Genomic DNA, 24,972 nt, shown 5'->3' with positions numbered 1-24,972 from the left:
CTCCTTCGTTCGGTCCCCCCACCCCTGTCCCGCCCTTCCTCTCCGTGTTTTTGCCCCGTGCTCTGGCTCCACCTCTCCTCCCCAGTCCCTTACCTGCCCTCTACCTCAGCCCCACTCTGCGTCTGGCCCCTCCGCCTGGGCCCTGCCCCTCCTTCCTGCTCCCCCCATCCCGGTCCCACCCCTCCTCTCTGTGTTCCTGCCCCCTTGCCCCACGTCTTCTTCTCCCTCAGCCCTGTTCCACCTGCTCCCCCCTTCCCGGTCCCACCCCTCCTCTCCGTGTCCCCCGCTCTGTCTTGGCTCTGGACCCGTCCCTCTCCTCAGCCGTGCCTCTCCCTTCTGCTGCTCCTTTATCTGGGTCCCGCCCCGGCACGCGCCTCCCTTCCCAGACGGGCAGCCCTCTTCTGTGCTTCCTCTTCGGCTCGCCCCACTCCTCTTCTGCGCTGCCCCTGCGCTCGCCTCCCTTGCTTTGCTCCCGTTCTCTTGCCTCAGCACCCCTCTTCTGTTTGCTCCCTTCAGCCCCTGCTTTCTCCCCCCACCACAGCCTCTGCCCACCTGGGGTCTCTTGGTCTCCGCCCCCTGCTCCCGACACTCGCATCCCCATTTCTCTGGAAGTTCTTCCCGACTCAGAAATCAAGCAACCTACCATCATCACTCATACATTCTTTTTAGGAACTCTTGAGCTTTTTTTTTTTTTTTTTTTTTTTACTGTTTAACATATTAGCTGCTTTTCTCACTACCTTCTAACATGCTTTCCTAGAGAACCGGATGGGGGGGGCGGGGGTGAGATAGAAGGGGCTATTTGGGTAGAAAGGATAGAAACTATAAATACTGCCTTTCTCCTTTCAGGAAATTTACTTGCTGCCCTGTTTCGTTTCAAAATTCATAATATTTTTCCATTAAATTACATAACACATCTATTTTCGTCTTACTATAAAACATGTTTCTTAATAGTAGACTTAAAAATTGATTCTTCAGGATGGTATGCCTCGTGATTTTCAGCTCCCACCTTATTTAAACCTTACAGCAACATGAGAAAAAAGGTCTTTCTTCTTTTTCCTTATTTTCACAGATGAGAGAAGCTAAATTTATTTATTTATTTTTATTAATTATTTAGTTAATTTTTGGCTGCGTTGGGTCTTTGTTGCTGCACGTGGGCTTTCTCTAGTGGCGAGCAGGGGCTACTCTTGGTTGCGGTGTGCAGGCTTTTCATTGCGGTGACTTCTCTTGTTGCGGAGCATGGGCTCTAGGTGCACGGGCTTCAGTAGTTGTGGCACATAGGCTCAGCAGTTGTGGCTCGTTGGCTCTGGAGCGCAGCCTCAGTAGTTGTGGCGCACAGGCTTAGTTGCTCCGCAGCATGTGGGATCTTCCCGGACCAGGGCTGGAATCCATGTCCCTTGCATTGTCAGGTGGATTCTTAACCACTGCACCACCAGGGAAGTCCCGAGAAAAGCTAAATTTAGAAAGATGCTACTAATTACCCACGTTTCCACATCATTTTGTGTAGATGGCTAATGTTCCAAAATAAAGAAACCATTTGCTTCCCGTATGTCAAGTAAATATTTAATAATGAATGTTTAAAGTGGAAATGAAATTATTCTTCTAAGGAACTTTTTGGTGAATGGAGAAATCAGAAGTGCAATTATAAATTATTTTAAAAATAATCGAAACATGAGTGGTGACATCCCCTAAATTTTGATATATAACCAAAATTAACAGCTTTCAATAGTCAAGAAAGAATGAAATAAATTAGGCATTTGTTTCAGGAGATTCCCAAAGTCCCACAAACTTATAAAACTCTAAAGGAACCAGGAGTAAGAAAATAATAAAGATAAGTGAAACTAATACATGAGAAAACAAAAATAATGGCATTGGAAGTAGCAGCTGGTACTTGGGATGAGTGGCAATAATGAAAAAAACAATAGCAGTAATTAACAAAAAAGACAAACTAGGAATAAAGCAACATTGATTAGAGACAGGATAAAGTTGTGTACTTAGTAGATTTCAAATTCTCAATCATGTGTTAGTATATTTCAACTTCAAGCAAATGGATGATTTTCCTGGAAAAGTATTTTTTTAAAAATTGGATTCAAGAAATAGAAAACCTGAGCAGACCAATGAGCATTACAAAGTACCAAACAAAGTCATTAATTGGTTGACATCAGAGAGCCTTTTGCCCAGATGGTTTTAGTGGTATCAGGAGTTAAAAAATAAAGTTTGAGTAAAAAAATGTTAGGAAGAAAAACAATGTGCCAAGAACTACTGAGGTATGTGGTTAAAAGTTGGATGATAAGGGATGTAGGATTAGGATAAGACTGAGCTCCAAAAGATAAATATTTAAGGGAAGCAGAATCAAGAATTTATGTAAAAGAGAGAAAAGGAGGGATGCTGTGGGTGCCCTCTGAGAAGACAGAACCATGAGCTTCTTTTCAGTACCTGTGGCCTGAAGGGCCTTGACTGTTCAAGGTCTTGCTTTCCCTCTTTGGGCCAGGAGAAAGGATTGTGACTCTCTGCTCTAGCTTTGGACCTGGCTAGTCTTGGGAGGCAGGCTGGCAGGATTTCACAGTCATTTCCACTATTCCTTTCTCAGGATCCTTCCCTGGAGGCTGCAGACCTAGAAATTCAATTCAGGGGGGCCTCATACATCCCAAGAAGGAAGCGATAGCAAATTTAATAGTTGATGGTAGGTGGGAAAGTTTTTAGAAAAAATTATACTCTTCTCATACCTTATCCCAGACTAAATTCCAGCTAAAGAATTAAAATGAAATGTTTAAATAAAGAAATAAGAAAATATATTTAAATATTTAACTGATCTCTGAATGGGTAGTGATAAATTGGACTTTGAAATATTAAAATTCTATGAAGACTAAAGAGAAAGTGTGGCATGGTTGGAATTTTTTTTTTTAAGCAAATAGGTCAAAGAGTGAATATCCTTTATTTATATGGAGCCTTTACCAATCAGCAATAGGAACACCCTGGTGGAAAAAGGGCAAAGGATAGGAGCAATGTATAATTGGCCAATAAATCTGAAAAAAGTAGTAAGCTCTATTATTAGTCAAAGGAAATGCAAAATTAAAGAATAAAATATATCTTTCATTTGTCTTATTGGCAACAGATTTTGAGAAGTGATAATGTTCTTGGCTGGCAGAACTAGTTACATAATTTGCAGGGTGGAGTGCAAAATGAAAAAGTGGGGCCCCTTGTTTAAAATATGGGAAGTCTCAAGACAGCAACAAGAGGGCATTAAATTAAGCTTGAGCCCTTCTGAGGCTCTGTGTGACTGCACTGGTTACATGCCCATGAAGCTGGCCTATTGACGTGCAAGTTGGGTATGTAATCTTATATATTGAGATTGGAAGAAGAAATTGGTGGAAGCCTTTGGGAGGAAAATTTGGCAGATTGTGTTAAGAACTTTTTTAAACGTTCATACCCTTTGTCCAGGTAATTTCGCTTTTAGGAATCTGTCCTAGAAGGGAAATATCAGAGATGTGGACGAATACTTAGTTTCAGTGGTGTTCACGCATTATGATTTATAATAATGAAAAACAAAAATGCCTTCAAACAGAAAAACTGCTTGTCGTATAAATCACAGGTACATGTTCTTTAGTGGAGAGGAGAAAAGAAAAAAGGAAATGTTTCCCCCAAGTGGCAATTTTGTTCGTGATTTCACAGAGTGCAAATTTTATAGAAGAAAAGTATTTTTTATTTTCCTGATCATAGAAGATAGAAGGTTCATTGTAGGACATTTGAAATTAGGAAGTAGTTTTGAAGGAGAAAGTATAAAATCACCAGTAAAAATAATTTGTAGTCTCACTGCTCATAGATAACCCCCTTGGTGCGGTATTTTGGTTTACTTTCCAGTTTTTTTTCCCTGTGCTTTATATGGTTGAGTATACATTCTATATTCAAGTTTGTTTCCTGCTTTTTCACTTAATATTACAACCTAGATATTTCCCCACGACTATAACACAGCTAAAAAATTTTTAGTCAAATATAATACAGAAAAAGGCACAAACCATTAGTATATAGCTCAGTTTTCACAAAACGAATACACTGTGTCCATGTCATGAGCTCCTGGATTAAGAAAATAGACCATTACCAGCTTTCCGGAAACGTCTTATGTTGTCCCCTCCCAGTCATTACCAGTGCACCCCGAATCTCAGTCCCAACTGTTACCACCATTCTGACTTCTAACACTTTGGACTTGTTTTGCTTGTTCTTGACCTGTGTACAAATGGACTCATAATGTGGACCTTTTTTTGAGCCTGGTTTCTTTTACTCAACAGCAAGATGCATCCATATTCTCAATTCTGTTCAGAATTCTACTGTTATGAATATACCATTCTACTGTGGTTCCATCTCCTCTCAGACACTTAACTATCATCTGATTTTTTCACTTTGAACATTTTGGAGGGTGTGTAGTGATATCTCATTGTGGTTTTAATTCAGGTTTCTCTGATAACTAATGAAGTTGAGCCCTGTTTCATATATTGATGGCCGTTTAGCTGTCTTCTTTTGTGCAGTACCTGCTCAGATCTTTTAACTGTTTTGCTCTTGTTTTGTTTGCCTTTTTCTTACTGATTTGTATGATTTCTTTATATATTTTGCATATGAATCCAGTTCTTTGTAGGACGTATGTTTTGTAAGGATCTTTCCTCATTCTGTATTAACTCATTTAAATTCACTTTTTTAAGTGACATTCTTCTGTGAGTCATCAGTTAGTTCAGTTCATTGTGGTTTGGGGTTCCCTTCACTGCCATTTCTGAAATTTTTCTAGCCTGCACCTGTGAATCTTCAAGACCTGGTACTGTGACTTAGGCAGCATCCTGTCTGTAGATGTGCAAATCTATGTGAATGTTCCTTTAGACATTTGTGTGGAAAAAGCCAACTTCCTTTGCTTCACATAACCTCTGCTGTCCAGTCCTAACTGTGGAAGCCATTTGTGAGTCTCTCTGTGTAATTTCTGCAGTCCTGAGGTTTCTGAATCCTTTCTTCACCTGGTACAACTCTGCACACCATCTTCCACAGCAGTGTGTTCTGAAGCAGCCTGCCTTTTAGAGTATTTCCATCCTTTGAAGGGCCAAGCTATAAAGATGCTGCACATGACAGAGGCTTTGGATATCTTGAGGAATCCCCAGCTCATTCATCTACGTGATCAAGAAAAAAATCCAGAAACCATCTGCATAAGAAACCCAGGGTCTCTGAAAGTTTCTCACCAAAAGTTTAGGCATTTTCAGTACCTGTCAGTGACTGGGCCTCACCAAGCTGTGAGCCAAATCCAGGAGCTCTGCTGTCAATGGCTGCAGCCAGAGACCCACACCAAGGAGCAGATGATGGAGCAACTGGTGCTGGAGCAGTTTCTGAATACTCTGCCAGAGGAGGTTCAGACGTGGGTGAGGTCAAAACAGCCCAAGAGCAGCAAGGAAGCAGGAAACCTGGTGGCAAACACAGAGACAGGAAAGAAGCAACTGGCTGTTTGCATTTATTGAACATCTGCTGTATGCCAGGCATGTAATAGGGAGCTTAATAAAGATTTGTTAAATGACTGAACAAATAAATTTTATAATCCAGTCTAATCTGCCTAATCTTGTGTGCAATGGAAGAAATTAGGGGTTTGGCTTTTGCTTATTTATTATTTCTCTAGAAGTACCCCTTCCCTCCAGCTCTGTTCTCCCTCCCCTGCACATTTCTTATTAAGCCTGAACTTTAGTATCAACACAAAAGACCACACAGACCAAAAAAAAAAGGGCATAAAATGTGGGAGATATGAGGCCTGGAAGTTTTAACTTCTGTTAAAATTTGACTTGTCTCTTAGAAACTCAAGTTACTAGACTGGAACTAAGGGCATTTCAATAATGGGAGAAGAAAGCTGTTCACTCCTAATAGTCCTTTGAATAAAATTGATACTAAAAGCAAAGTATTGTTTGGGTGTATATAGAGAGAGACAAGGAGAGAAAGGCAAGGGAACAAGACTTGGGTGTGGACCAGTGGGATGGGTTAATTACATTTAAAAGTATAAACAAATAAATTTGAAATAAACATGAGGGTCATGCATGGCTGAATACTGATGTATCATGAATTAAGGATTCTGATCAGTCCTGTGCACCTGCACAGGTGGTTGTGGTGGTGGTTGTATTCTAGATCAGTGAGTGAAAAAGATGTAGGGAAAGCTTAGTAATAAGAGTTGCCATTTTTTAAAAATGCATGCTGTGTGCTTTACATATATAATGTTTAATCCTTACAGGAGCCCTTAGAAGTAGAGGTCTTATCATTTTCATGTTACAACTGGGAAACTGAGGTTCCCTGGTGACTGAATGGATGGTGAGGCTAGGACCACTGATATAAATAAAGAGGAACTTCTGCTTTATTTGGAAGGTACTGAGAAGCAATGGAAGAGTTTAGAGGTGGGAGATAACCAGAACTCTTTTCTGGAACTTGCCATATTGAGCTGAGAAAAGATTTCTGGGGTCTTTCTCTTGTCATAGGAAGTCCAGGACTGCTGCTCCCTCCTGTGGCAGGACAGGGTGGCGTGGGGGTGGCAGGCTACTCTCTGTGCCTGTGGGTGCTGCCAGACTGGACTCAATTCCATGGTCATTTCTGCTCCCTTCTAGGTTTCCCTGCTCGGGACTCTGTCCTTGCAGAAAAGAGAAACACCGAAGAACAACAAAAGAAGGGCACAACGATGTTTGACGGTATGCCATCTGCTAGACCTCAGGTGAGTCGGGCTTTCTTCTGATTTAGTTCTCCAATATGGGGGCCTCACCTTCCTGATTTCCAGACGTTCCCCGTCTAATTAAACCACATCCTCATTTCCTCAAAGTCTTTATATAAACATTACCTAACTGAGCCTTTTCCTGGCTTTTGTATAAAAAATGTTCTTCTGACTCTTTGTATTCCCCTTCCCTGCTTTATTTTTCTCTGTCACACTTATCACCACCCCACATACTATATCTTTAACATTGTCCCTCTTCCTATCTTCTGAATTAATTTTTCATGGTTTAGTATTCCATTTTATCTCCACTTTTGGTTTAGTCAAAACCACCCTCATGTGGTTTATACTATTATTATGATCCTTTTTTTATATGAAATAAATGGCAGCCATTACAGGGACGTGATACTGTTGTGAGGTGTTTTTTTTTTAATTTGCTCCTTAACGTTCTTGTTAAATCACATTTTGAAACCTAGAAGGAATTAATATGCTGCACTTCCTTTAGAACCAGAAAATAATTCATGGGAGGGGGGGTGACGATTAGGAAACAAATTGTCTAAAAATGCTCCTTGAGGGAGAGATGGGGGGAAAAAGTTGAGAAACACTGTCCTAGATGATCTGTTCCTGAGAGTAGGCCTCTGTCCTTACAGTGTCCATGTCAAGGATCCCAAGTGAAGATGCCCACAGGGACTACTGAGGTAATATAAACGAATACCATATGTAAGTGGGTGGATTATGACAAATGGGGCACCTGCCCCATCTAAGGGGCAACTGCCCCATCTAAGGGGCAGCTGTGACTCGGCTTCAGCTGATGGCACCGTGTGAGAATGTGGGTCCAGATCCCCAGATCTTCTGATTTTTTTTTTTAAAGAGAAGCCAAAAATCCAGTTAATAATTTGAAATATACAAATTTTTTGGTGTTGGCAGCTAATATGAATTTTGAAGAAAGAATTTTAAAAAACACATGTGAGCCAAATAAATCCCTCTATAGGAGCTGGGCAGCCAGTACATGCCCTCTAGTTTAAGTCATATGTTCATTGATCTGCATAATGTTTCTGTAAAAACACAAAAGATATATATTAGTAAAATGAGTATCGTAGTCTTATGTAGTCTTCTAATATCTGCTTTTTAAATTCGCCCTTCGGTTACCAAAATTGTTGCATGTAACTGTAGTTAATTAGTTTGTATTGCTGGAATACTATTCCATGGTATGAGTATACCATAATATATTTATTTCTTCTACTATAAATGAATGTTTGGGGCTTCCCTGGTGGCGCAGTGGTTGAGAGTCCGCCTGCCGATGCAGGGGACACGGGTTCGTGCCCCGGTCCGGGAAGATCCCACATGCCGCGGAGAGGCTAGGCCCGTGAGCCATGGCCACTGAGCCTGCGCGTCTGGAGCCTGTGCTCCGCAACGGGAGAGGCCACAACAGTGAGAGGCCCGCATACCGCAAAAAAAAAAAAAAAAAAAAAAAAAAAGAATGTTTGGGTCTTTTCCATATTTTGGATGTTATAAGACAGATGTTATGAACATATCTATCTCCAAGTACACATGAGCAAATATACCTAGGAACAGAATTTCTGAGTCCAGAGTGGTTTACTAATTTACATTTCCCTTAGCATCTTATAAGAGGCCCCAAGGGTCCACATTTTAGACAATATTTCGTATTGTCAGACTTCTTAATTTTTGTCAGTTGAATGGGTATAAAATCATACTTTGTCATTTTGAAATGTATTTTCTTATTTATTAATAAGATTGAATATCTCTTCATATTTATGAGCTCTTTGTGTTTTATGGATGAGTCACTGAGGCTTAACCTATCCATTCTCATAAAGCTTGTTAGAAAGAACCAGACCCAGAACCTAAATCAAACAGTCTCTGATTCCTGAGCTTGAGGTATACTGCTCAGCTTTTAATTATTTGCATTTTTCTTTCTTTATAAAGTGACTTAAAAGGATTTTTCTCCCGCAACCCAAATCTGTCAAAATTAGCAGCAGGAACTATCTCAGAAGTGTTCTCACTTCTCTCAGACTATAAGACAAAGAAAGGTATCTTTCTAAGTCCCTAGAAATAATCTAAGTGGATTAGAACACTTGGATTAGAAGCTTTCTGCTGGTCTGAACATCTGCTTCATGGTCAGTCCCCTCTCATCAGGCACCTTTCCCCCCTCCTTGGGATAATTCCTGGATTTCGATCATTTAGGAGTGTGTCTGGTATTTTAGGAGCTGGTGACTTTCAAGGATGTGGCTGTGGACTTCAGTCCAGAGGAATTAACCTACCTTACTGCTCCTCAGAGGAAACTCTACTGGGAAGTGATGCTGGAAAATTATAGGAACCTGGTCTCCCTAGGTAAGCTGTGATGACCAAAATTGTCTCCAGACATTGCCATATGTCCCTGGTGGCAAAATCATTGGAAACAGGCTTTATTTTTCTTCTGTTTAAATTTGCATTTTCCTTATTATCTCACCGTCTTTATAACCCAGGCTGGGAGTTCCTGTGGGTACAGGACAGAACTCCCAAGTTACGAGTCTCCTTCTTCAACAGGGTACCAGTTCCCTAAACCTGACATTATCTCAGGGCTGGAAGCGGAGGAGTCACATGCAGTGGAGGAAGACAGCAGTACAATGATATGTCAAGGTGAGTAGTGAGACAGGAATCGTGGGAAGACAACCCCGGTCAGCCAGGAGGAGCCTGGGAGCTGTTCCCCAAAGCCCTCTCAGCTCAGGGAGAAGGTTGGTAAGTGCTCTCACCTCAGGGGTTCCTGCCGCTTCCCCACATCACGTGCACTCAGTACTTCTTTCATCTCCTCTCTGAAGCTCATCTCTTCCTGCAGCATGAGTTCCTCTCCTGTGCAGCTCCAGGGAGGCCAGTTTCCCTTTTCTCTAGTGTTCCAACTCCTGCATTCATTCATGCCTTTCTCCTGGCTGCTAGAAATCAGAGGTCTTTCCTCTTTAACTGAAATAAGCAAAAAACCTTGGCGTGATACCACTCCTCTTTCCAGCCCCACTCAGGGGGTTGCCTTTATAAAGCACAAACTTTTGACGAGCTTCTTACCACCCTCAAAAGAAAATCCAAACTTTTAACAAAACATTTAAATCCATCCCAATCTGGCCTAAAACTCACATCCCAGCCTCATCTCTCGCAGATATTCCAAGTAGAAACCTGTGTTGCTGGCTCCCCAGGACTGTGTACTTTCACAGTTCATTGTCTTTGCTCAGGATGTTTTATAAGCTTGCCACCCCCTTCACTGCTTGCTGAGCCCTAATGCCATCCCCTCCGTTGAGTTTTTCCTGTTCCTAAATGGAATCAACTCCCACCCCCATCTCTTCTCCTGTAGTCATTTATAGCCTGATTGGGGTCCATTTTACAGACTTATTATGACCATCTGGTTGGATAATGCTCTGCTCAAAATAGGCATTTAATAAATGGTGAATTGAAGGGAATGGGGTAAGAATAGAGATTGGGAGCCAAGAAAAGAGTTAGAATCCTTTTGCTTTATTCTGAGCAAGAGGTTGTTGACCTGTTTACTCCAGCGTTTCCCTAATGGTCCTGTAGAACCATGGTAATAGGCGTTCTTTAAAAAAAAAAAAAAAAAAGTGTTCCATGATGAGATCAGTTAGAGAAATGCTGCATACTATGTTTCCCCTCTTTGGAATTTGAGATGCCGATTAAAGGTTCTGAAGAGTCCTACAGGATTGAAAGCTGCTTGACTTGCATCCTATGGTATCTCCCAAATTGACTTGACAGTGGAATCCCTTTATCGCCACAACTATTAGTTGCTCGGAATAGTAATAATTTGCCAAGCATGGTCTGCATGCAGACAAACCCCAATCCCAGCTCTTTCTCTGGTTTCCTCCTTGTTCTCCTGTCTGTGTCTCTGGCATCTTTGTCAACGTTCAGTCCTCCTGGATGGTCTCTTTTCTGCCTCATCCTCACCCTTCCTTGCTTACTGTCCTTTCCATCCTCCCATTCTCTCCTTAGGTTCCCAGAAAACTCTCAATCCTCTTTAAGAACTGTTCTGCTTTGTTTGGTCTCTTTCTTCTGTTTCTACTATAATGATGTGTCTCTTTGAGTAAAAATAGTAGAGGAACTTTTACATTGCTTTTAGATTGGGAGAAAAAACCTGAAACCAAAGATCTAACTCCAGAGCAAAGCCTGCCTATAGAAAAATCATCCTCAGGGGCAGGAAGACAGGATTTGGAGGTAGGTAACTTCTGGTGCGTCTATGTCGGAGAGTCTTCTCCTGATGATCCATTGGGTTTGCACCAGGTCAACCAGGAGAAACTTTTGAGTCCAGTAAAAATGAATGACCCCAAGACCCTTGCTCAGGAAAGAAGCCATGACAGTGATCGATTTGAGAGACGCTTCGATCTTACTAAACAGTCAGAGGGTCTTCTCGGAAAGGATCCCCAGGAACGCACTCCTCATGGAATTTGCACCAGTCCCCAGCCGGTAGACAGCAGGCCTTTCGTCCAAGAGAACAAACACAACAGATGTGAATTTTGTGAAAGAAGCTTTAGTACCCAGTTGGCCCGTGAGAGACACGAGCAGATCCATACAAGGAAGAAACCCTTTGAATGTAAACAGTGTGGAGAAACCTTCTACCTCATGCCACACCTCACCAGACATCAGAAGACTCATTCACGTGAGAAGTTCCCTGGATGCAATGAAGGTGGAAAGTCTTTCACTCAGCATGCACATATCAACGGCTGCATAAGAATTCATAGTCAGGAGGACTACTATGAATGTTTCCAGTGTGGCAAAGCTTTTATCCAGGATGTGCATCTTTTTCAACATCTCAAAGCCCATGAGGCAACAAAAGCCCTTCCACCCGCGTTGCCCCGAAACAAAACATATTTAATTCGGTATCAGCGGAAACATGACCATGTCGGAGAGAGAGCCTGTCAGTGTTGTGACTGTGGCAGAGTCTTCATTCGGACTTCACATCTCATTCAGCACTACAGAATTCATGCTCAAGAGAGGCCTTACCAGTGTCAGCTGTGTGGGAAGTGTTTCAGCTTACCCTCCTACCTCACTCAACATTATCAACTCCATTCTCAAGAGAAACGCGGTTGAGCGCAGTTACTGTTGAAAAACCTTGACTCAGAACATTCTCAACACTTTTGACTTTCCCCTGGAGAGAGACCCTTTGAGTGCTCTGAATATGAGAAGGTCTTCAACCAGCCCTCACACCTTGTTAACAACTTGAAAATTCATCTTGGTGTGGTCAGAAAACAGAGAATGGTTGCAAGAGGGTAGAACAATCTTTGCAAAGGGAGAGTCAGCACATGTGTCAGTCACCCAGGCAAAAAACCTTATAAAGAATATTTTTGTTGCATAGGAAAGAAGCTAATAGATTTTGCCCTTCTTTGGTGTTATCCATAAAATGGAGAACCTTGATTTTGACATTCTGACAGAAAACTTGTGACTGGTAGTTGGGCTCCAGGCAGGAACTCTGTTGCCTAATTTTCTACAGAAGTGTTTACATACAGTATCTTTACCACATGGGATGAGTCAGCAGAGGGCATGGTAAAAAGATTTTTGAGGTGTACCTATGTTGATTCATCCACAAAGCTGAAGTAATTGGTAATATGTTTACACAGTACTTGTTGATTTACAAAACATTGCCAAATGTATTATTTGATCTTTTAAGGAATGCTGCATTGTACCTAGTATGAGGATATTTATTTCATTTTTACAGGTATAGCAAACTTGAAACTCCAAGTTGTCATTTGATTTGACTTGGGTTGTAAGTGATGGGGCAAGAACTGAACCCCAGTGTGGTTTGGTTAGGTTTGGCTTTTGAGATTCCATGAGATATTTATTTTATATCTTGATGCTCAACCCAGGTTTGTTTTATTCCTGCCATATCCCCTCTGAAGAAAAGGCACAGTACTATACTGACTGCAGCTGTCTTCCTTTTTAGTAATCCCAACATTATTTCACATTAAATCAGATGGGGACACTTGTAGTATAAGGGGTTCAGAAAGCTTTTTTTTTTTTTTTTTTTTTTTTGCAGTACACGGGCCTCTCACTGTTGTGGCCTCTCCCGTTGCGGAGCACAGGCTTCGAACGCGCAGGCTCAGGCCATGGCTCACGGTCCTAGCCGCTCCGCGGCATGTGGGATCTTCCCGGACCAGGGCACGAACCCATGTCCCCTGCATCAGTAGGTGGACTCTCAACCACAGTGCCACCAGGGAAGCCCCCAGAAAGCTTTTTTAAGGTGAAGTTCTGATAGCCATTTCTCTTACAATTGAGGGTTAGATGAATTTTTGAGACACTGATCAAGGAAGGATATTTTTGCTAACCACTTTCTTATAATTGGTCTTGGATATCGTAAATCTGCTACTAATTAAGTAGAATTTTTGTAGTTTTCTGTAGTTGTTTGAAGGTTTGGGGTTTTGTATTTTTCTTTTTTTCCCCTCTCCTTCCTTTTAAAAAATCCTGTTTGAAAACAGTATTTCTGCTTTTCTTGGGCACTGGCATCATCAGCACGACCAGCTTCACCTAAAATCCTAATTCTTTTCTGGGCATACTTCACTCTTTAAAAGTATGAGCCCTGAATTGCACTAAAAATTTCTTTTATACCATATTGCTATAATGTAAAAGTTTTCCATCATTGACTTGGATGGTGGTCAGATACAAAGACACATGAGAACCAGTTGGACCTGGTGTCTCAGAACTTGACTCCTTGCCTGGAAGGATGGGTTGCTGCTATTGTTATTTACTGCCCTGCTTTTTCTCATCCTGCCATTTTTGAGGTTGATCTATGATGTGTAGCTCCAAAATCATGAAAGTAAAGACAAACGTGAACCTACACCAGCCAAATGAGTGTGAGCTACACAGCCCCTTTTCTTCATTTCCCAAGTTCTTGATGAAACAGTCCTCACTGGCTGGTCCTATTCTCTCACCACAGTCCACCCTCCAACCCACTATAAATTGGTTTCCGATTCTGCCACCACTACTGCAAAGGGACATAATGTCAATATGTCTTATTGTTGATGATGTTAATTAACCTTTATTTGTTTCTTTTTGTAATTAATAAATATCTTGCAGGAGAAACTTTGAGACCATGCAAGTATCTAGTTTCTCCTCACACTTTTACCTACTAACTTCTAGCAATTAGCAAGTGGATGTTACCTACAGCCATTTTTACTGTGTAGTATTGTAATGGTGATCTTCAATTTTCTTCATTCCTTCTACATTTAGTAATTAGAATTCTCCTCTGAGGAAGAATTGTCCTCCCTATTTATTTATTCAGTAATTTATTTATATCAGTATGGATTCATGGATGTTTATTTTATTCTGTGGGCTCTAATCCAACACTACCATTATTTATTTTGTTCAGATTGTTCCAGCTCTGGCCACTGGGAGTCCTTTCAAGTTGGCTCCTCTCATCCTTTTCTGAACACTTCTTTTGCGCCCTGCTTAATTTCTCTCCCTTCACCTCCAGGAAAACCCCATGCCTTTATGATAGCTTCTACCTCATCACTGTCTTGTGAAATCTGCTGCTTTCCCCGGGGTCATAGGTTTACTTACACCCTTATCTATCATTTCATTTCTTCCTTCATCATTTTTGCTAAATCTATATTCTACCTGGTTTGTTACTTGCTTAACACTTTCTTTCAATTGTATCATCTCTATTTTTTAAAAAAACTTCAATACATCTACCTAAAAAGGAAAATCTTAAGTCAACTCAAAGGATTTTACCCAGACCATAATCAGATTTTCCCAATCATTTTCAAGATGTCCTTTAACAGTTGGCTTGTTTGAATCTGGATCCAAACATGCATTTGGTTGTCTGACCTCTTGATTCTCTCTCAGTCAAGCCATCTCCTCTCACTTTTTTAATGCCTTGTGTGACCCCAAGAATAATGTAGAAATGTATTTCCCTCCTCTCTCCACCCAATTCCTAATATATGTAACAGTCTTGGTACTCCTTATATTCAGGTTTAATTTTTTTTAAATTTAGAAGCGCTCATTTTTAAATTCTTAAATTTTTAATTGTGGTGAGAAACACATAACATAAAATTAACCGTGTCAAACATTTTAAAGTGTCCAGTTCAGTACTGTTAAGTAGAGTCACATTGTTGTGCAATAGATCCCCAGGACTTTTTTCATCTTGCAAAACTCAAACTCTGTATCCATTAAACAGTAACTCCCCCTTTCCCCCTCCTTACAGCCCTGGCAACCATGATTCTAGCACTCTTGGTTTTTTTTCTTTAAAGCTTTGTGTGATTATGCAAGTAATACTGGAAGAAACTGGGTCGGTTGTCCTGTGGAATGTCCCCCCTTCTAAATGTGTCTGTTTGCTTCCTGTGGTATCCTTAAGCTTGTTCCTCTATATATTTTCTGTAAATGGAAGTTAGCTCTAAACTCTGGAGACTTAATTAGATTCATCTTCAACTTCTTTGGCAAGAACACCTCATAGGTGGTTTTGTGTACTTTATATCATATCCCGTCAGGCTTTAGCTCTCCCAAAGGTCCAGCCTTTTTAAAGTCGTTCTCCAAGCCACTGCACCATTCACAGGCAATGAGGTTTCAAAATTTTCACTATCACTCATGGTCCAGCTGCTTTAGTTCCTTCTTCATTACCTCTTCTAGACTTTTCTCAATGTGCCTCCCTCCATTACTCCACCCTGGTCTTTAGGTACTTGAATTAAGAGGTGGTGGAGGGGCTTCCCTGGTGGCGCAGTGGTTGAGAGTCCGCCTGCCGATGCAGGGGACACGGGTTCGTGCCCCGGTCTGGGAGGATCCCACATGCCGCGGAGTGGCTGGGCCCGTGAGCCATGGCCACTGAGCCTGCGCGTCTGGAGCCTGTGCTCCGCAACAGGAGAGGCCACAACAGTGAGAGGCCGATGTACCGCTAAAAACAACAAAAACAACAACAAAAAAACGTTTTAAGCTTTCTTTGATGATTATGCAAGTAGTACATATCTGTTGAAGAAAATTAGAAAATACATCTCTGGGGTTTGGTTTTTTTTTTGGAATATTTGTATTTCCGTGTCTCAACTCAAATAGACTTGCTGCTAAAAGGGGTAGACATTGTCCAGACATTTTTTCCTATGTATAGGTTTATATAGATTTTTAAATAAAATATATTTTTATGAAATAGAATCATACCATTAACATTGGTTTTTTTCACTTAAGTAATTTTATTCAAATGATTTTATTTTTAACATCTTTATTGGAGTATAATTGCTTTACAATGGTGTGTTAGTTTCTGCTTTATAACAAAGTGAATCAGTTATACATATACATATATCCCCATATCTCTTCCCTCTTGCGTCTCCCTCCCTAACATTGTTTTAAAGGCTTCAATTTTCATACTAATATATCATGAACATCTGCCCATATTCATAAATATATCTCTCAGTTTCATCTTTTAGGACTGCCTGGTACTTGGTTGCATAGATGTGGCCTAATTTCACTAGACTTCTAGGGTTGGAAACTGGGGTTACGGTAATTTATCTCTTTTTTTATTCCATTGAAAATCTTTTAAAATTTATTTATTTTTATTTAGTTATAATTAACATACTATATTATATGAGGAGATGGGGGGACAGACCAAATAGGTGAAGGGAATTAAGAGATACTAAACTTCCAGCTATAAAATAAGTAAGTCAGCATCTTTATTCCTGTCCTGACTTACTTATTTTATAGCTGGAAATTTGTACCTCTTAATCTCTTTCATCTATTTGGTCTGTGCCCCCATCGCCTCATATAATAAAGACACAGATGTAGAGAATGGATTTGAGGACACGGAGAGGGGGAAGGGTAAGCTGGGACGAAGTGAGAGAGTGGCATGGACATACATACACTACCAAATGTAAAATAGATAGCTAGTGGGAAGCAGCCGCATAGCACAGGGAGATCAGCTTTGTGACCACCTAGAGGGGTGGGATAGGGCGGGTAGGAGAGAGATGCAAGAGGGAGGAGATATGAGGATATATGTATACATATGCCTGATTCACTTTGTTATACAGCAGAAACTAACAACATTGTAAAGCAATTATACTCCAATAAAGATGTTTTTAAAAAACTAAAGTAAGTCAGAGGATTGTAATGTACAAATAGAGAATATAGTCAGTAATATTGTGACAACTTTGTATGGTGGCAGATGGTAACTGGGTGTATTGTGATCACTTCATAATGTATAAGAATATTGAATCACTGTGTTGTACACCTATAATTCATCTCTTATGTGTGCACTGCTGCTGTAGTTACACTTCCCCTTTATCTCTTGGGTCTTGATATTTCCCTTAGCAATTTGCTCTGATGTCTTTGCTTGCATATGGTTGTATTTCCCAAGGGGAAATTCCCAGCAGTAGAATTTCTGGGCCAAAAGGTATGTGTATCTTGAAGGCTTTGGAAACACTCCTGGCCTCATCCCCTCAAGATCTAAAAGTTGTGCTGATTTTTTTCTCTTGGGAATAACTAAACTATTCACCTCTCCCCTACACTCGCTTTCTCTGTGGAGAATTTGCACTCTGAACCCATCTTAGGGAGTAACAGGACTGACATCAGGCCTGGAAAGAGCCACAGATGAAATAGTTCGTTCAAACCCTCATTTTAACAGTTGTTAGGTTTATTTTCCTCATTAAATAAGCAGTATTAAGCATATTAAATAAAATTTCAGAAAGCAAAGAAGGCTAATAAACTTCCCAAGGATGCTCTCAATCACGACAAGCCCAGGATTGTAGTTGTGTTCACTGGTAGAAGAGCCCCTTGGCTGGGAAGGGAGAGTGTGGGCTTTGGAGCCAGGCTGACCTGAAGCCAAATCCAGCCCCTTCCTTAGAAGCTGATTAAACCTCATTTTCTTAGGAACTGAGGTAACAGTGCCTCCCCCTGGAACTGTTGAAAGGCCTGGAGCTCACCTGTGTAACAGAGCTGAACACCGCCTGGTACACAGGAGGCACTCAGCAACCAGTGGCTGTTCTAAGAGTTTTCTTAGTGGCAGTTAGTAAACTACAGGATTGTAAACCACAGCTGCACATCAGACACAGCCACATTTTATCATGTTTCAGTAGTCTCTGTACTTGTAAGCTTTTCTGTAAGGTTTTTCATATAACCGCAAATTTGAAGTTCTTTTTCTCTCACCTATTTTGTAATGACAATTTTTAAATGACAATTATACAAAGGTTTGATTAACAGAGCATAAAGCATTGTATTTATAGTTGCTTTCTTAAGATAGATTTCCAAAACGTGATACCACTAGATGAGACGTGAAAAACATCTCTGTGGTTCTCGAAAGATGGTGCTGAATTTGTTTCTGGAGGGGCATTCGCATCCCCCACTAAGGGGGGCCCAGGGGTGTAGCAAGCGTCTCCCTCCTAAGTCAGTGACAGGTGTTGCTAATCAATCACGCTCTCTCTGGGTCCACTGAACCTGAAGACAGGCTTGTAATCGTTCTCAGCATACCACCCAGGTAAAACAAACTAAGCAGTTTGTACATGCAAAGAAATGTCTTTGCTACGCCTGGTATAAATAAGCATTTGAACAATTTTACCAGCATTGGATATTTATTACTTAAAACAAACCAACAAAAAAGTTTGCCTATTTGATAAACCAAAAAAGTGCTTCTTGCTTACTAATGAATTCTTCCCCCATGTTTTTTTAATATAAATTTATCTATATTTTATTTTTGGCTGCGTTGGGTCTTCATTGCTGCATGCAGGCTTTCTCTAGTTGCGGCGAGCAGGGGCTGCTCTTCATTGCGGTACATGGGCTTCTCATTGCAGTGGCTTCTCTTGTTGCAGAGCACGGGCTCTAGGCACGCGGGCTTCAGTAGTTGTGGCACATGGGCTCAGTAGATGTGGGTCATGGGCTCTAGAGCGCAGCCTCAGTAGTTGTAGCGCACAGGCTTAGTTGCACTGCAGCATGTGGGACCTTCCCGGACCAGGGCTCTAACCCGTGTCCCCTACCTTGACAAGCAGATTGTTAACCACTGCGCCACCAGGGAAGCCCCGCCCCCCATATGCTTTTAAAGTTCTTTGTGTATAATCTAGGCCTTTTGCCCATTTTAGCTATTGTGTCTTTGTGCTTGTTCTTTCTGATTTGCCTGAACTCACTTTCCTTTTCTTAAAGTATGCATTTCTGAAAGATTCACGTTTTTCATTTTAAAGCAATACTTAGCGCATTAAAAACAATTTCTATTTTACAGAAAGGTAGATCTCCTACTCCCTCTGCCTTGCTGCCACTCGTGCCCCCAATACACCATGAACACCATTAACGTTTTGGTTTGACTTCTTATAATTTAAAAATAATTGCCAGATTTATGGAAGTGCTTGCCTCTAGGGAGTGGTGGGGAAGAGATCTAGTTCTCACGGTACCTCTGTTCTTTTTCACCTATTTACGCATGTGGCTGTAAGGTGTTCATAGTTTTTAAATAGCTGTGATCATTCCATGTGTGCAGTAGCATATTTTTTCCACCCTGTTGTACACCTTACAGACTGCTCTATTACCCCCTTGTCAGTCGTTTTCACCTTGTTAATAGCTGCACAGTATACCCAGAGCTTTATCTGTGTGGCCCTCCCTCTGTTGTTGAATGTTTAATTTAGTTGTGATTTTTCATAATTGTAAATGATAATGTAATGAACATTCTGGTACTTAAAATATTTTTCTAAATTTAGGATTCTGTAAGATTTCGCCAATGGGGGATTACTGTGTCAGAAGGGAAATAATTGTTTTAAGGTTCCTGATACACACGTCTTAAGTTTTCCTTTGAAAGAGCACCAGTTTGCACTGCTGCAATTAACACATGTTGGATGGTGTGTGTTCCACACATTCTCGCTAGCATTGTGTATTAAGAGCACTTTTCACCTTTGCTAATTTAATAAGGGAAAAGGCATCTAATTTTAATTGCATTTATTTAGTTTTTAAAGGATGTTGAACATTTTCCTCTAAGCTTGTTAAGCAATTATATTTCTTCTCTTTGCATTGTCTATGTGGCTTTAATATCTTCCTATCAATTTGAAGTCTCTTTATGTAATAAAGATATTATTTGTCTTCATTTTGGCCATAAATGTTTTCCCCTGTTTGGCCTTTTCTTTGAATTATTTTTTTGACAAGGTTTCAATTTTTATATAGCTCAATTCTGATATCTTTTTTAAACCTAAAAAATCTAACCTTCTCTAAGCATTAGTATTTTTTTCTGCAGTTTTTATTATTTGTAAAATATACTTTAACTATTATTGAATTTACTTTGTATTATGTGAAGATAAAAATTATCCTCCTTTGTTAATTGCCCCAACATCAATTTTAGTAAATGATACATAGTCATATTTTATAATACAGTTCTGTATCTGGATCATCCACTTTGTTTCATTGTTTTGTCACCCTATTATATCATAGATCTGTATTCTTTTTAACTTTTATAGCCTCATATGAGTTTTCTATCACTTTGCCTTCAAGAAGTTTATTTATGTGTGTTATATTTATATGAGAAAATGAATTTTGTTGCTCTTCCAGATGAAAAGTTGTTTAACAAAAACAGCCTTTTGATGATTACTGAAGTGAATTTATAAATGAATTAGGAAGAATTAACATTGTTACATTTAAACTTAGCATCCAGGAATATGATATTGTTCTTTTATCTACTCAAGCACTTTTATCAGCCAGCAAAGTAAGTTCCCCTTAGTTATTCCTACATACTGTTGCAGTTGTAGGTTTCTTTGTGTAGAGTTTTTCTTTTTTGTTATAATTCTCAAAAAGCCAGCATCCCAGAAATGGGGTTACTTCACTGTTGCCCCACTACATGCATTCAAGCTAGCCAAACCCTACACTTGCAGCAGTTGGGGGCCGCAGATGCTCTTGAAGGAAAATGCAGAGAAGCATAGCAGTAAGTATGTGCATGCACACGCACACACACACACACACACACACACACACACACACTTATGAATACCACCACCTCATAAGGGTCAGCCATACGCCCACCTGGGCCCCAGCTTTGAATCTCCTACCACTCTGGGTCTAGGGCTGGTGCCCAGACCATCTGATAGTCAGGTCTCCTCCAGGTGGGACCCTGAAGGAGGGGTGAAGTACAGGTACATTGCCATGGTACCCAACCCACTTCAGCCTTTCAGGCGAAGAGACCCATTTGGATTCATTGACTATAGGTGTGTGGGTTTTGTTTTTTGTGTTTTGTTTTGGTTTGGGTTTTTTTTTTGTTTTTTTGTGGGGCTTTTTTGGTTGGTTGTTTGTTTTTTGGCTGCACCACGCAGCTTGCAGGATCTTAGTTCCCCAACTAGGGATCGAATCCACTCCCCCTGAAGTGGAAGCACGGAGTCCTAACCACTGGACTGCCAGGGAAGTCCCACCCCCATAATTTCTCTTTTTAATATGGTATAAGATATGTGTTTAATAAACCCAAAATCTTTAGTGTTTCTCTAAAGACGACAAAGTAGGTAAATTTAGACATGTTTAGCAATGAATGTTTCAGTATTTTTATCCTAACTGGAAATGATCTGGATGTTCAGTGAATTCCCATCATTTAATTTAATTTAGGAAAACTCTAAAGTTTCAAGTTATCAAACATCTGGAGAAATTGATTTTAGGTAGACATACCATAAAACAATCATTTTTAAAGAATTCATGTAAAAATTTTAATCCCATTGATCTCTATTTCATTACCTATGAAACTATCACCATACCAAGTTAATTTTCTTGCTGACAAATTTTGTAACAAAGATAACATGAACTTATTGACTTTTAGTAAACCTAGGAACAATTAAAGTATTAATACTTAATGCTGATGACCCTAAAGACATGTCTGTATTAATCAAAGCAACAGCTTAGGCTTGTTTTCATTTATTAAAGAGTAATTCTATATCACATGATCCTTTAAACATTTGGATTACTTTTTTGTTACATTTAAAAATATCTAATTTGTAAGTGCTTACTTTTAAGTCAATAGAACTCTTTTACAAATTCATATTGATAATATCATCTGTAGGTAGAAACAGATCACATTTATAACATACACAAACATACATACATCCAGATAGACACAGATCTCATAGTTTTCCTGCTTGAGTTTTAAAAGTCCATTTTTTTAAGGTTTTAGTTTCTACGAATTGAGCCAAGGCTGTAGTCTCAGGCAGCGTGGGCTGTGTTTGCATTTCAAGGACATGATAAGAGTTATAACTTCAAGCCTTCTAGGAGTACTTTTCTTTCTGAGGGTCAGAATTTTGAAAAGATGTTTTATCAAGCCAGCTGTGTTTAACTGTGCATGCAAAATTAGTTTTGGAATGTCAAAAAAATTTTCATCTTGGCCAATTTAGGATTAGGTAAATATCTGTAAGTATTGGCTCCGTACCAATTGTAGAAGCCAGCCGGAGCTCCAGTGGGTGGCTGCCTGTCCAGGACCTGGGAGCTTTAGAAGCACAATCTCCTGCTTTCTTTTAGTTTCAGTTTACTATAAAGTGCAAATCTAAATTTAAATTTCCAATTTTAAGCCACATTTAAAAAGTCAGCCAACCCAGTTCACTGCAAAATTCCTTCCAGGCCTTCCTGCCTGGAACTTCCCCCAGGTCCTCTGCCTAGGAAACGTACTGGCACCCTCTTAAGACTCCAAGTCTTAAGATAACAGCTCAAATAAAAGTCGTGGACCATCACTTAATATAAGGAGATCCAGGTATCAGGAAAAACTCACCAAATCACCTGAAGGGTGCTGTGAAGCCAGAGGGGCTCAAGGGGCCCATGCTTGTTACAAGCATGGTCTAAAGTAGATTCCAGGTGACCTCAGGTGGGTTCTTCTGATATCCTGCTGACTATACCAAAGCAATGTTAATGAAAATAATAATCTATAAAAGAATAGAAAAATTTTATTTATTATAGAAAAGAGTTTTTATTTTTATAAGCCAAACTGAGGGCTAACCTGAAAGCCATCTTCCCAGATTACTCTTGAGAAGCTGCTCCAGTTTTCAGTACAGTTTTATATGTTGTCAGAACAAAGAACATTAAATCAGGGTTATATTTCTTCAATGTTTCAAAAAAAAAAACCAAAACAGATCAGCACATACACAGCAAGTCAGTATGGTCTTGGCACCTGGGAAGGGAGTCTTTATCATCAAAGGAGGACAAGGAAGAGAGGCACTTAATGTTTATTTTTAACATGGACATTCTTTACTTCTGGTCAGTGTGCCTTTAAATAATTAAAGCATATGTACATCGTATATATGACAGGCCACAAACAGGCTATTTTAAGTAGCGTAACATTCGAGTTAACTCAGGTATAAGCCTGAATGACTTCCCTGTATCTCAATGTGTGAACATTTCTTTTATCAACAGCCACCACAGGGCCCCACATACTAGTGGACAGCCACCCCGGGATTTCCCCTGCAACATTCGGGATCACCCCTGGAACCTTTGGGCCCCACATGTGAGTGGACGGCCCCCACAACTTTCCATTTCCCATCCTGTATTTCCCGACATCTTGGTGCTCACAGGAGTTTCCTCGGTCTGCTGGCTGGTTCTGCCAGTTGTTGGGCTGCACCCCACAGGCCTACAAGGCCTGAACTTGCCCGGCCTCAAGACCGAAGAAAGAGCCCGGAGTCAGCAACAGCGACATCAGTGGTTTAATGGGTTGGGGCGCTTACACGTCTGAAGCAACACTGCACCGTGTGTGGCAGACGGCGGACAGGATATGACGCCTTCACTCCCTGGCGAGGAAGGGGAGATTGCCAGTTATGGGGGAATTATCAGGTGGGCTCATTGGTTACCAGGGAAACCAGCAGAGGAGCACGCCCCTCACGGCCCCTTTGATAAGAACAATCATCAGCTGGGGCTTGGGGCAAGTGTAGGAAAGTCAGTCATGTGTGTGAGTGTAGGTGATGCAGGCACTGGTCCAGCAGGGATGTAGAGAGAGCAAGAAAACAGCCACCTTGAGTGGCCTGACCATACGGTATGCCTTCTAGGATTCTGTCCTGATTCATGGGTGACAATGCCACTAAGTGGGGTGAAAACTGGGGAAGATGCGGGTGTGGAGGATAAATGAAGAGCTCTGTGTAGATGTGTGAAGTCTGAAGTACTTGCTACATGTCCATTCAATGTGATTCAATGACTGTCTACCCATTCACTAACCAATTGTTTACTGAGCTTCTATTATGTACAGAGAGAGTCTGGTCTGGGTCAACTGTGTGCTGGAGCACGCTAGTACCAGCTCACAAGAGCTAATTGTTAAACAAGAATGTTGCCAATCAGTCATTAAGCTATCAGTAGCTTGGCATTAGCTGTGGTAAGATTGTTTACACCATGGAAATTGGCAAATGCTATTTTTTTTTTCCAGAGAGTTGATTTATCAGCACCACAGTAAACCAAAGTAATGTCTATCTTCATGCAGCTTTCATTCTAGTGTCGGGGACAAATTTTAAACAAATGATTACACAATAATTAAAATTGCAATGCATATTTTGAAGAAATGAGAGTGATGAGAGTATAGGAAAATGGCCTAAGTTGGCCAGCAGGGGGTGATAAGGAAGTAATGCTTGAACCGTGATCTGAAGGCTGAACAGCACGTTTTAACATAGGAGATCAGGATGTGTTCTATTGATGAGGTGTCATGGTTTGATTGGCAGTATCTTTTTCTTCCTTAGTGGAACATAAAATAATGGAGCATCTTTCAATGAATGGTGGTTTAGATTCACTAGCAGGTATTAATCTGATTCAGGAAAGGGTGCCTGAACTGGGTTTGTGGAGCCCAAAGATTCCAGGCAGGTGTTGCAGAAATTACCATGGACATAGGAAACCACCAAGGCTCAGGAATCCCAGCCCCCGGACCCCAGCTCACACCAGAGAAGCTCTGATTTTTGCTGTTCTGCTTCATATTCGTTCAGAAAAATACACATTGAATACCTAGTGTGTGCCAGACACTACAACACCCAGGGGATACAGTACTGAGGAGACCAGAGCACTGCCCTCATGGGGGTTATATCTGAAGGAAGGGGATGGGGATTCGGGGCAGAACAAACAAACTGAATAACTTAGGTAATTTCAGAAGGATGATAAATGCAATGGAGGTAACAAAACAGGATGCAGGCATGGTGAGTCACCTGGAGGGGATCTGCTTTGGATGGCAGGGCCACAGAAGGTCGTTCGGATGAGGTGACCTTGGAGCTGATAGGGAGTTGGCCACTCAGGGGTCTGGGGGTTACACCAAGCACCTTGATGTTTTCTGCCTCAGTATATCTCAGGTAATCGTGGGAATGACACCCGTCACCTTTGCTGTATTCTATTTGCTAAAGTTAAATCAGTTTCCTCCCACA

General features: G+C 40.8%; 1 protein-coding gene across 4 annotated transcripts; it reads left to right on the top strand.

Moving 5' to 3' along the window:
- The first annotated feature begins 6,268 nt into the window (after positions 1-6,268).
- On the top strand, positions 6,269-13,768 carry ZIM2 (zinc finger imprinted 2). 4 transcript variants are annotated; one of them, XM_082606138.1, is made up of 7 exons: positions 6,269-6,372; positions 6,609-6,712; positions 7,357-7,404; positions 8,929-9,055; positions 9,251-9,343; positions 10,815-10,909; positions 12,408-13,768. In XM_082606138.1, exons 1-7 carry the CDS (start codon positions 6,312-6,314, stop codon positions 12,411-12,413), a joined length of 534 nt encoding a protein of 177 aa, XP_082462264.1. In that variant the 5' UTR covers positions 6,269-6,311; the 3' UTR covers positions 12,414-13,768. The 4 variants fall into 4 exon arrangements, with proteins under 4 accessions (XP_082462264.1, XP_082462263.1, XP_082462261.1 ...); XM_082606137.1 differs by having other exon boundaries at positions 12,048-13,768; XM_082606135.1 differs by having other exon boundaries at positions 10,815-13,768.
- Positions 13,769-24,972: the final 11,204 nt, after the last annotated feature.

The sequence above is a fragment of the Mesoplodon mirus genome (genome assembly GCF_964341445.2).
Source record: "Mesoplodon mirus genome assembly, chromosome: 19".
Classification (NCBI taxonomy): domain Eukaryota; kingdom Metazoa; phylum Chordata; class Mammalia; order Artiodactyla; family Ziphiidae; genus Mesoplodon; species Mesoplodon mirus.
Note: the sequence above shows the minus strand (reverse complement) of the source record. Positions and strands in the feature narration are given on the sequence as shown.